General features: G+C 40.1%; 1 protein-coding gene across 3 annotated transcripts in view; it reads right to left on the bottom strand.

The window, feature by feature from the left end:
* Positions 1-13,746, bottom strand: part of Cped1 (cadherin like and PC-esterase domain containing 1) — a 277,882-nt gene that overhangs the window by 204,178 nt on the left and 59,958 nt on the right. For all 3 annotated transcript variants that reach the window (XM_075953492.1, XM_075953493.1, XM_075953495.1), the window contains one exon: positions 6,863-6,969. In XM_075953492.1, coding sequence (XP_075809607.1) covers positions 6,863-6,969 — 107 coding nt within the window. The remainder of the gene's footprint in view (positions 1-6,862; positions 6,970-13,746) is intronic.

Below are 13,746 nucleotides of genomic sequence, written 5' to 3'. Positions count from 1 at the left end.
TAAGAGGCCTTGCCGGGCGGTGGTGGTGCACGCCTTTAATCCCAGCACTCGGGAGGCAGAGGCAGGTGGATCTCTGTGAGTTCGAGGCCAGCCTGGTCTACAAGAGCTAGTGCCAGGATAGGCTCCAAAACCACAGAGAAACCCTGTCTCGAAAAACTAAAAAAAAAAAAAAAAAAAAAAAAAGAGGCCTTAAACAACTAGAAAACTATCTAACATCTGTCTACCATCTATCTATGTATCTATCTGTCTATATGTCTGTCTATGTCTGTCTGTCTACTTATCATCTATCTATCTACCTAGCTACTATCTATCTATCTATCTATCTATCTATCTATCTATCTATCTATCTATCTATCATCTATCTGTCTAGCTACTATCTATCTATTATCTATCTATCTATCTATCTATCTATCTATCTATCTATCTATCTATCTGTCTTTCATCTATCTACCTACTATCTATCTATCATCTGTCTACCATCTATCTACCTCTATCTACCACCATTTATCTATTATCTATCTATCTATCTATCTATCTATCTATCTATCTATCTATCATCTATCTATCTGTCTAGCTACTATCTATCTATTATCTATCTATCTATCTATCATCTATCTATCTATCATCTATCTATCTATCATCTATCTCTGTGCTACCGTCTCTTCTGCTGTAAAGAAAATACACCAATACACATGGAAATGCTAAGAATGGAGTTGGTGCACAGTAAACACACAAGTGTTGCTTTGCTTACTGTTAGTTCTTATTTCTATCACCACTGAATCTTCTGCTTACATCTTGCCACGCCCACTGCTGCTCAGCTAGTCCGATTTACCCTCATCTGGCTGAATCATATCAGTAATTGTCTTCCTCCCTTGGTCATTGCTTCTGAAATACTTACATCAGCACAGCTGCCAGGGCAAAGCCTGTAAAAGTACAATGTGACTTCCGTTTTTCCTCTACTCAAAACATTCCTTAAATGTACTATTTCCCCAAGAACAAAAGCTGTGGTCCTTAAAAGGGTTCCCCATGTCACTATATGTAAGTCCCCACTCCAAGAACATCTGTAAACTCTGCTCCTTCTGCACTAACTTCCCTTCAGTCATCTGGGAATTCTTGTGTTCCTAATACATACATGGCAGGCTAGAAAGATGGTTCAGCATTAAAAAAAACTGGCCACTCTTCCAGAGGACCCAGGTGCAATTCCCAGCATCCACACATTGGATCTGTAACTCCAGCCCTAAAGGATCTGACTCCTCTTCTTGCCTCTGCAAGTACTATTTGCATATGTTACACAGACATCCATGCAGGCAAAACCCAAATGTGGTGGTTTGAATAAGAACGGCTCCCATAGGCACATACATTTGAATGTTTGATCCCTCATCAGTAGACTGTTTGGGGAATTATTAATATGTGTGGGCTTGTTGGAGGAGGAGTGTCATTGCCTTTGTTGTTTCAAAAGCCCACTCCAGGTCTAGTCTCATTTACCTTGCCTCCAACTTTTAGATCAGTGGAAACTCTTAGCCCCATGCCTGCCTATACCTATTGTCATGGAAGGACTCACCCTCTGAAACTCTGAGCAAGCACCAAGTTAAATGCTTTCTTTTGTAAGTTGCTTTAGTCAAGGTGTCTCTTCACAGTGACAGAAAAATAACTAAGACAAGTCAACACAATAAACAAACTGAAAACAATAACAAACAAAACAGAACAAACAAAAATAAGACAACCTCCTTTTACCTGATGCCTATTCCTCCTTTCCTTTGTGTTGTAATCTTTACCCAATCCCCTGGCACTAGGACCTCAGGGTTTTCCGGGCTGGACTCGTGTCACTTTGGTGGGGGAGGGTTGAGACAGGGTGTCTGTGTGTAGCTCTGGCTGTCCTGGATCTCACTCTGTGGACCGTGCTAGCTTCTAACTCAGAGATCTTTCTGCCTTCACTTCCTAAATGCTAGGATCAAAGGTGTGAGTCACCATGTACAGCTCAAATGTCACTTTCTTAATGGAACCTACCCTCTGCGTCTAAAGTTCAACAACTAATTTTTTTCTCTCTTTAATTTTGTCTTTGGTTCTTTTCGACATCTAACATGGACTATTACTAGGGCCTTTCCTTTATCTGTCTCCTGCTAAGGGTCTAATCCCCCCAAGAACAAGGAATTATGTCTGTTTTGTGAATTTACATTTCCTCAGTGCCTAAACAAGGCTCAGCACAGCTGTTCACTAAGTAGAAATGGCAAATGGATAGGTGAGGTAATCAATGCACCAACAGATGAATGAATGAGTTGATAAAGTAAAAAATCAGACAGTATGTTCAGCAAGGAAGGTATCATGAGAGGTGTTGGCCTCCATCTTGATAAATGGTGTTAGTTTAAATTTAGTGTAAGTAATCTTCTAGGCAAAAAATGTAATCCCACATGAGACTTAAGTTTTTAAATAAAACAAACTCAGACATGGCATATTCATAGAAATCGATCTTCCTTATAGGAGATTCACACATAATAATTATAGAAGGAATGGGGAAACAGAAAATGACCATTAAAATGGATAATACTGATAACTGGTAAGATGCATGACTGGATATTAAAATTGCTGTCCCAACATTTGCAGAAAAGCAAGATATTTGCATAGTTTCAATTTATCACATCCAAAATATTTACAAAGCCAAAAGAAAAGTTGTAGTTCCAGGATGGAACTACAGCAGATAATACCTATGTCAGATGAAAAAAGAAACAAGACCAAGGAGTGTTTAGAGCCACACACACAAAAACTTAAAGGAATGCTAAAGTCACTAATCTATTCTGAGACTGTGTCTTAGTTACTTTTCCATTGCTCTGACAAAGCAGCATGGCCAAGGATCTTATAAAAGAAAGAACTTATTGGGCGCTTCCAATTTCAAAGGGTAAGTTCATGGCCTTTGTGGCAGGCAGGCATGACCCTGGAACAGTAGCTGAGCGCTCACATACTGACCGCAGTGAGGATGGCAGGGAAAGAAAGAAAGACAAGGCCGAGTGTGGGCTTTCAAAGCCTGAAAGTCTGCCCAGTGATACATTCCCCCAATATAACCACACCTCCTAATATAATCTGCTCAGTGATACACCTCCTCCAATATAACCACACCTCCTAATCTTTCTTAAACAGTTCCACAAACTGGGAGCCAAATATTCAAATATGTGAACCCATGTGGGCCATTCTCACTCAAATAACCACAGTGGCATTCTTTCAAAAAAAAAAAAAACTCTATAGTTTTGTGAAAAAAAATGTCAAATAAATCTAATCCAGGCACATTCTACTAAATACCTAATCAATTTTCTTCAGAAATGTCATTTCCATTAAGGGAAAAAAGGACTGAGAAACACACGGGAGGGACAACCGAGACAGGTTGAAACTCTATCTAACAAGGGTGTTAGATTGAATCCTGAAACAGAGAAATGGCATATGTTTAAAAATATCTAAGTACTGCCTGTAATTCTGTGAATAGTTTGAATTGATGCTAACTTATTGTTCTTGATAAATGCATCGTGTTTGTTTAGTCTGCTAAGCTGTAGAGCAAGGTGAGTAAGGATACCTAGGGAAATACTATATTAATTCCATAATTTTCTGCATGGACATATAATCTCAGAATACTAGACCCTGTACTTTTTAACGCCCCCCCCCCAGCACCCTCCTTCTATACATTCACCCAGCATGTCTGCTATGCTTCTTGGTTCTGCCTCACCACAAAGTGTCCTGTGACTTTCTTGAGAATTTAAAGTTGGTGTCTAACTCCTTCATATTTTACTAAAACACACCAAAGAATACAGAGATTAATTGAGATGATATCCTTTAGGTGATGTGTGATAGAGCAAGAGTTTATCTTGGAGACTTTGGTCCTCAGGGTTTCTCAGCTTTGACACTATATTGGGCTTCATTACTCTTGGGTGTGAACATTACCAGTATTTAGCAGCATCCTTGGCTTTGACCATAGCACATTTTTCTCCTGGTTGTGACAAACTGAAAAGATATTGTCAGGAAGACAAAGCCCCTCCTTATTGAAAATAGCAGAGCTTGAGAGGACTGAGAAAGGGTATTAAGGAAGGGATAAAGAGAAGGAGGAGGTGGAGGAAAAGAACAAGGAGATAAAAAGGAGGAGGGGAAGGAGGGAGGGAAGAAAAGGAGGTGGAAGGATGAAGGAGAGGAAGGTATGTGATAGAAACCAGCATAGGTGTTTAGAGAAAGACAATTAGTTTATCACTTGGTATGATTCTGGAGCTAAATGAAGGTGAGAGAAGGGTGCTATTGGGCAGACTCTGGGTACAGAGAATGCCTGACAGCTAATTGTGTTAAGTACTCACTGTTCTGTTCTCTAGACCCCCCTCCTGCTGTTTCCAGCAGGCTAATTTTTATGGATGACATCGCAAAGATGCTTGCTTCCTGACTAACTGTTGTGTTGGACCAATGGGAGCAACGGAAGAGGAACTGAAGAGTGGGAGGAGAGCAGTTTTGTTTCTCACCCTCTCTGCAGGCCTATGGTAGGGTACAGCGACATGACATGCCGACATGCTGTTCAGTTAACAACTGCCTGCCCTCCAGTCAAGCGGGTGTCTTGGCTCTCAGTAGCTCAGGGCTGAGCCCTTCCTTCTGTTTACCTCTTTGTGACCAGAAGCGGTAAGAATCTTTGGCTCTTGCTAGTTCCTAGGAGCCCAGGCATCTTTTTCTTGTTAAGCGTTTCATTCCCTCTCCTTGGTTCTTTTATTAGCTTCTCTGCAGACTATTTCAGGGTTATGTACTTATTTTGTGTGTTTGTTAGTAAAGAAGAGGGAGGGTGTGAAGATGAAGGACAGATTATAATCTAAGAGGGGAATGAGTACTTGGGCATATTATAACTGACTAGACATAATGGCTAAGGAGCTTGGCTTAAGGCATCAGTGGGGCATCAAGGCCAGGTAGAGAGGCATGCGCAAGTCTGAAGCCTGGGAGACTGCTCTGAAGGTTAGTTGCAGACTTGAGAATCTTTAAGGATAAAGGGTAGTTGAGATTTGGGTAGTGGTGTCATAAAGCATAAGGTGAGAGAGTGTGGTGAAAACAGACATGGAATGGCTGTGATTACAGATAGTGCTAGGGATCTCAGGCCGTTCAAAAAAGAAAGAAAGAGGGGAGCGGAAGAGGAGGGGACAGAGGAGGAAGCTGGTAAAGAAGAAGTAAGAGGAGGGGAAAGGGGAAAGGAGGAATGAAAAGAAGAAATGACTCAGATATACAAAGGTCTCAATGCTGGGGCAGGAGTGGGAGGTGCTGGGACAGGAAATCTTTTGCAAATTTTAGGCCAAGTCTAGACTGCATAGTGAGTTCAAGACCAAACTTTGGCTTTGTAAAAACAAAATCCTAACACACAAAAAGAAAGTTTTCAGCCTAAAGGTCAAAGAAGTAAAAAGTTACAAGAAAAAAAAAATGAGAAGAAAAATGAGCTTGTTTAGCCTGTCTGTGCCACTACGTCATTAGGGTAGGCACTGCAGCTTCAGTTAGGAGATAAAAACCAGCTGGGTTTTTTCCCTTTCCTCCCAGACTGGTCACAAGTATCAACAATACCTAACTCATCTATTATAATGACTGGCACATTGGGCAAGCTTTCGTCTCATCTTTACTTATGAACATTCACATACTGTAGACAGTAAATACTGAATTTCAGTTTTAAGTTGAGAAAGTAATTACATTTTGTTTTTTGCAATTTAATATGATGTTCTAGTTCTGTTTCTGTTGCTGTGATAAAACTCTCCAACCAAAAGCAACCGTGGGAGGAAAGTGTTTATTTCAACTTATACTTCCAGGAGACTTTCTGGAGAAATCAGGAGAGGAACTTAAGCAGGACAAGAGGAGCTTGGAGCAGAAACCATAGAGAAATGCTGCTGCTTGCTGGTTTGCTCTCTGGCTAGCTCGTGGGCTTATGCTCAGATAGCTTTCTAATACATCTCATGACCATCTACCTAGTGATTCTGCAGCCTATAGCCTGCAGGGCTAGGACCGCCTTTATAAATTAATATTCAAAATAATCCCTCGCAGACATGCACACAGCCAATCTGACCCAGACAATCCTTCACTCAAGGCTTCCTCTTAGGGGACTGTGGGTTGATTCACCATGGCAACTAAAGCTCACGAGGGCATATGCTAAGTTTGAAAAAGTCAGTACAATGATATAGGAAATGTTTTTCTACTATGAATCAATGAATTAAGGATAAGCACCATGCAATAAGCTACATAATTCTAGGTAAAGTTTGTGCTTTAATGAGTTAAAAAAACTATTAAGAGCTCAAGCTGGAGATTATATTAAAAACAACACAAAATTTGTTTCTAAATTATAAGATGAATTATAAGGCATGGGATTACATGTTGTATCTTCAGTGCCCCCAGAGACTCATAGAGTAAAGGGTTAGTCAGTGACTTGTTTATTATTGGAACCTGGTGAAATCTTTGGGAAGCCTGGCTTCACTAGAGGAAGTTAGACCACTGGACTAAGCTGTTGAGGGAAATATTGGGAACCTGGTCATTTCCTTCCTCAGTCTCCTTGCTTCCTGGATACCACAAGGTGAACGATTTTCTTCACCACACACTCACTTCGTGATGTGTGGCCTCAGCACTAGCTCAAGGTCAGCAAGGCCAAACAACCATGGCCTTACGCTCTGAAACTGTGAGTCAGTTTCACAATACAGAGGTAGATTTTCCCTCTTTATTTGTTGGTTTATCCGAGGCACTTTGTTGGAGTGATAGGAAGCCAACTAACTCTTTATGAAACTTTCCCCAAAGAATTCAAAACAACAATATATAGGCCTAAAATTTTCCCTTTTTAATAATATCCATAGGATTGAAAAAAATATCTTTATACTTTGACAGTGTTTACCTTTTGATGTAGACTTAGTCGACACATGTACTCCCTGGGTATGCAGGGTTTCCCACCGGCTTCTCTGGAAGGCAGGCAAATGAACACATCCCAGGAGTTCAGATCACCTAAAAACGTAACAACATTTAGCTCCTTCCATGAGAAATGTAATTATTTAAACGCTAAAACACAAGTGACAGTGTTTATAGCAGAATGTTAACACTCAGAAGAACTAAAATTCAACTTTGTCTAATTCAAAAGCTTACCATTTTATTTTTAACATTGTAATCTAGAGAAAATTCAAGTATAAAATATTTATAAAAATTTTTTGCATGCTAAATTTAGAATATATATACATATATATAATATCTTGTTGTTTTTAAAAAAGTTCATAAGACTTCTTCCAAAAAAGAATATGCTAGACAGAAAGTAAAATTAATAAAAGTTTCAAAGGTTTCATGAAAAATGAATCTGTGGTCTAGTTACAGATGCTGGAGTGGAGTTGAAAATTCAGAACATGACACGAACTGAAGCAACTAATATTTCAGCTTTTACCAAGGACAAAAATCCTTTGCCAGTAAGTCACACGAGCCTGTCACAGTAGCTTGTCAACTTAGAAGAGTGAATTCTGGTTAACGGATTATTATTTATGGTCATATGTAAATTGGTTTTCATTTATTCTTCTTGTGTATTTGTGTGTGTGTGTGTGTGTGTGTGTGTGTGTGGTATATATGTTTGTGGCACAGATACAGGAGTGGGGGGAAGGGCTTTCTTCTCCATCATATTCCACCTTATTCAGGATCTCACACTGAACCTGGAGCTGTGCCCACTGCCCGAAAGTCTCAATTGTCCTCCTGTCTCTTCTAACACAACATTGCTTTACAATCATGAGTGGCCACCTCCCACTTTCTTTCTATTAAAGAGTGTGGGTGCAGATCTCAGGTCTTCTTGCTTGCATGTAAGGTGTTCTTGGCACTGAGCCATTTCTCCAGCCCATTCATTTCTTCTTTTCTTTCCATTTTTTTTTTAAGTTGAGATGCCTTACATGGAATTGGTGCTTTACAAATATTTGTTGGATGGAGAATCCCTGTGGGAATAGGAAATGCATCACCTCTCAGAGGAAAACAAACAAACACAAGAAATGTATTTCAATTGTTAATGTAATAACAAAACAAGTACATCCAGAGAGTCAAGATGGAGTGGAGCACAATAAACAAGCTAACATAGTTTGAGAAATTTTCCCAACATTTTGTTTGGAAAATTAGCTTTAAAAATATTTTCTGTGCACATTGTCTCCATTGTGAATCATGAGACAAACACAGATGTCACCACTTGTCTCCTCCATCACCCCTAATGGCTTCTAAACAGCCTAGGGAGGCCACCAGCTTCTTTAAAGTCCTCTCCTCTCATGTTTCCTTCAGGAGAATTTCTCATGTAGAAACATCGTGCTTCCAAAGAAAAGCCGGACAAATAAAAGAACTAATAAGGGAGAAGAATCTATAATTAGTAGTGAAATTTCACTCTTTGCCAACCAAGTACTTTTCATTTGACAAGCCCTGTGCCGTCTGGACTATGTTTTGTGGTTTGGGCTGTCTATTGCCAGAAGGGAAAACTTCCTGGCAAACAAAATGATCTAAACAACCGAAGTCAAGCTCTCATCCCACAACTGTGCTGTTGGCGTGTTCATGAAGATACTGGAAGAGAGCACAGCCGATCAAAGAGGCAGGGGTGAATTCAGCAGATGAGCTGGGACAGAGAAGCTCATCCATGCAACAGCAAGCCAGCCTCAGGCTTGGAAGATGGAGTCGCTGTCTGCACATCCCCTCACTTTGAAGACAATTTCAGAGCAATTCCTGGAACTAAACCCAAGTATAGCGCAATGCTTCTAATCCTCTGTTTTGAACAAAGCAGTGGCCTTTTGTCAGCCAACATCTTTTGATTTGAATTCTAAGAGAAATACAATGCGTTTTTATTTCATGTCTAGTTCAGGAAATAGTGAAACCCTAGGGAAAAAAGCCTTCTGTCATAAGATCCCCAAATAAATATTTTAAGAAGATAAGGATATGCAAAGAGAGAGGGATTTCAAAGTAAGAACTGCATTGTTTGGTTCTTAAAACCAGAGTGTATTCTGAGTTCCTCTGAGGTGTGTCTCCTTTCATTTTGGCAACTTCTAGAGTTGGTAGAAAGAAACACATTTCAGTCATAAACGTTTAAAATTGAGAAACATTTAAATAATTCAAAGGAACTCATTAAGAACTTTCAATGAGCAGAATTTTGCCCTGGGTATGTGGAAGAAAATAGAAAGAAAAAGCCAGGCAGTAAGTGCCCTCATCTCTCTATCTGAAGGATCTAAAACATTAAAAAGATTTGAGGATAACTTACAAAATATCACACAGTCTCTTGGCATTCGTAAGGTGACCCTTCGTCTCCCCAAAATATTCAATTAATATTTCAACTTAAAAATTAATAATTCAAAAAAGGCTCCTAGCCCTTCAATGTTCTTTTAAAATGGAGTAAAATATAACAGGAATTTCAAGAGATGTCTTCATATACGTCTTCCCTAATTATCGCTACCTAAGCCAAAAGAGTACTTACTGTTTCCATTCAAAATTCCTTTCCTTAGCTGAGCTCAATGCCAACCTCCCAAATCTCTATAGCTTAAATATTTAGTAAGGTTTTCACTTTCTCGACATTTCTTTCTCTTGCTTCGGAAGTCAGCTCCCTCCTCCAGTTCTTGCTATCCTCCCTGACTTTACAACGCCAAGTGTTAGCTGTTTCAGGAGGCAATACATGTTCAAATTTGGCCACAGACACTCAGGAGCCATGTTGAAAATAGAAACTTTTACTACAGAGCAAAGGATATTTATTCTTAGTTTTGGAACATTTCAGGTACAAATTCATAACTTAGTAGAATTCCAAACTAGTGCACTATTTGGGGGCCCTGGTGACCACCATCCTCCAGAGGACAGTATAACCTACTAGCAGATACAAGCACAACATTCAGAGCAGAGCTCACAAGTGGGAAGCATGGGGGCACATGCTCAATCCTTGAATAGATTGTGCTTGCCCAGGACAATAGGTAAATACTTGCCAAATGCAAACGTCAGCAGACTCACACTTGAAAAACCAGATTTCGGCCACTTTTGGAAACCCTAGTAACATTAGGTCTATATCTTGCGAGGCATGCGAGACTTCGGGGAGGTGCTAGGAGTCCTCCACATGGTTCTAAGGCTGTCTTCCTCTGCTGCTGTAAAATACTGGTGATGGAGGGAAGGGGTGCTTGTTGGTTCCCTGCCACTTAGCCCAGAAATAATCACACAGAAACCATACTAATTGAATCACTGCTTGGTCCATTAGCTCTAGCTTCTTACTGACTAACTCTTACATATTAATTTAACCCATATCCATTAATCTGTGTATCGCCACATGGTTGTGGCTTACCAGCTAAAATTCCCGGCTCCATCACTTCTCTCTAACTCTGCCTTTCTCCTCCCATGCTATAGCCCAAGTCAGTTTCTTTATTCATTAACCAATAAAAGCAACACATAGACAGAAGGACCTCCCACACCGTACTGGTATGTCATATTCCAATAATCATCATTTGACAAACTGATGCTCATGTTTTAACTTTTAATGAATTAAATATATTCATTAGCTACGTTGGTTTTGTTGAAAGATCTTAGGGACATTGATATTTGGTCAGTTGGTGGTAGTCCTTGGTAAATTAGATGGTTCCTTGAGTTGTTGCCTAAAAGAAAAATAGACTCTATGTGGTTTAGAATACTAAATTGGAATATGGGTTTCAAATCCACAATGAATATATAAGCTATAGTAGTGTGGTGGTTTCAACAAGAATGGCCCTCAGAAGCTCATACGTTTAAATATCTAGTTACCAGTTGGTGTAACTGCTTGGGAAGGAGGACGGGTGTTTCCTTGTTGATGGAGGTGGCTCACCGTGGGCAGGCTTGGAAGATTCAAAAGACTGTGTCATTCCCAGTGTTCTCTCTCTGCCTCATACTTGTGTCTCAAGATGTGAGCACTCAGTTGTTCTTAGCACCACGCTTTTACTTTTGTGCCATAGACTCTAACATCCTGAAATAGTAAGCCCAGTTATTTGCTTTCTTTTATAAGTTGTCTTGGTTATGGTGTCTTATCACAGCAACAGGGAAGTAGCTATGAAAGGCAGCAATAAACAGGGATGCAAACAGCTGAAAATTGTTCTAAGATTTATTGATTATTATTCTCTCTCTCTGTCTCTCTCTCTGTGTGTGTGTGTGTGTGTGTGTGTGTGTGTGTGTGTGTGTGTGTGTGTGTATACATATGCATGTGGGCAGATGCCCTCAAAAGTCCGGAGCATACACGGGATTCCCCAGAAGCTAGAGTCATAACTCTTCATACACTGCCCAGCATGGGTTCTTAGAACTAAACTCTAGTTCTCTACAAGAGTAGCAAGCATTTTAACTGCTGAGCCATCTCTTCCTAGCTCCAACAGCTAGGAATTCTTAAGTACCCTAATGCTCCTCATATTGTTCCGAATGCTTGTATTAATAACTTTTCACCCAGGACCCCACACTGGATATGGATATTCTGAGAAGCACAGAAGAACTAAGTAATTTGCCCAACATCTTCCATCTGGTTAATGGACTTGAGTGTTGGAAGTCTAGGTCTAAAGACCGTGTTCTTGACACCATTAGCCCTTCAAAACACAGGGAAACAACAGAGCGACGCCGCTTCTGATGCCACATACCTTTTAATTTATATTTTACTTATGACAACTTTGTAGGCTAGAAACAAGGATTGTACAAACTTTAGAAGTAAAGACAGACAGACAGGCACCCAAAATAAACAGACAAGTAAAACAACAACCACAACAAAATATTATCTAGTTTTGGTCTTTTTTTAGTTACTACCTAGCGTGTCTATTTCCCTTTAGGGACTTGAAGGAAAGAATGATTGTAGTAGGTATAATCAGGCAACCCTAGGTGCTCACCGGGTGCTAAGCCCTTTATTAGCAATGCTGCTGGCAAGTGGAGTCTGTTAAATATGGAAGAAACTCGTCCTCAATCACCCATGTACACAGCCATTGCAAGCCTTAACTTGGCTCCCACCTACTCTCAAAACTAAATGTCAAAACGTTCCTTAGACTATTTTTTAGGTGAGTAATAATCTTCTTCCATCACAATGAACCAGAGCCTCCATGGCTTAAACTAACCAAGGTCTTAAGTAGAGAGGTCATAGGGAAAGTTCTAGAAAAAAAAAAAAAACAACAGGATGTGCATGTCCCATTCTCCAGCTCAAAACTGCGAAAACACAAACACTCAGCAGGCTTCTCCTCCCAGCTGGCATGCTGGTGACCATTGCTCCCCACCACAGCAGGGCCTGCTGTGGAAGAACCAGTTGTTCCAAACGATTTGAGAAGAAAGTGTGAAGGTCCCCATTTACGAATTCACACAGAAACAAACACAGTGTATAGTTTCCTTCCTCCTCAGAGCTTGCTCAGAAAGCAGTTGACATCTCAATTTTAAAAATGATTTTTAAATTTCACTTATTTATATATTTATTATTTATTAAACAAGCATCTACCCTCAGGAATGAGGCTGCCTTTAGAACATTTCCGTCTCCCACAGGCAGGCTGCCATGAAAAGCAAACAATTGTTTCCTGGTTCACAAATAGCTTCCTTCGTTGATAAAATCTGCAGGATCAGTGATATAACCCAGAGACTAGAGCTCTGTGAGATAATGCCATTCATTCTAGCACCGTTTGTGTAGACGCTGTTTATGCCCAAGGAAGGAGAAGTTCACATGCTGGAAACAACAGAATATACAAAAACCCAAATAATACTATATTGATACCTGCTCTATTTTTCTTCACAACATTTACTACCTCTTGTTATATTATATAGTCACTTCTTTTCTGTCTTCCCCATTTAATATTATTTGCTGGTCTGTCAGGCTTGGTTTGGTTTGGATTGATTTAGTTTTTTGAGACAAGATCTTACTATGTAGCCTTGGTGGGTTTTGAACTCTGATCTTTTGCCTTAGCCTCCCAAGTGCTGGGTTTACAGGCATATATCATTCCTCCCAGAATTTCCCCCTGGTTTGAATATGAGCTCAGGAGAGCAAAACTGAGCTTTATTAGTTGCTAGAATGTCCATGCCTATCTAGCGGTTGTAATATTTAAAGAAAAGTTATGTGTTTGTTAAATATTTAAATAAGCAAATAATTGAATGTGTGCAGCAGAAAAGTAATTAGAACTCAATCAAAAGTCGACCTGTTTGCTAGATTAAATCTCAAGCATGGCAAAAATAAAATAAAGCAAAATTAAAAGCAAAGAGAGACCCAGACAGAGAGATGGCTAAGTAGGTAGAGTGCTTGTTCACCAAGCACTGTTTGGTTCCCTAGCATCCGCATAAAAGCCAGGCCAAGCATCACACACCTATAATCCCAAGGGCTTAAGAAGGAGACACATCCCTGGGGCTAATTAGAAAGCAACCTTGCCAAATTGGTGAGTTCTAGGGTCAATAACAGACCCTATTTCAAAAAGTAAGGTAGGGAGTCTTGAGGAAGACACCCACCATTGAACGCTGGCTTCCAAATGCATGCATGAACACACACTGAGAGGCATACAGGCACATACCCGGATGAACATCCACAGCCATATCTACCATACAAAAGTAGGAAGAAAAGGAAGGCAGGTGGACAGGTGGCAGGCACGAAAGAAGGAAGGGAAGAAGAAAAGAAGGAAGGAAGAAAGGAGGGAATAAAAGAAGAAAAGGCTAACCTTTTCTAATATTAACCTTCATCAGGCGATGAAAGGAGACAGAGACAAAGACCCACATTGGAGCACCGGACAGAAATCTCAAGGTCCAAATCAGGAGCAGAAGGAGAGAGAGCAGGAGCAAAGA

The sequence above is a fragment of the Microtus pennsylvanicus genome, chromosome 19 (genome assembly GCF_037038515.1).
Source record: "Microtus pennsylvanicus isolate mMicPen1 chromosome 19, mMicPen1.hap1, whole genome shotgun sequence".
Taxonomy (NCBI): domain Eukaryota; kingdom Metazoa; phylum Chordata; class Mammalia; order Rodentia; family Cricetidae; genus Microtus; species Microtus pennsylvanicus.
This window is presented reverse-complemented; position numbering and strand designations above follow the sequence as displayed.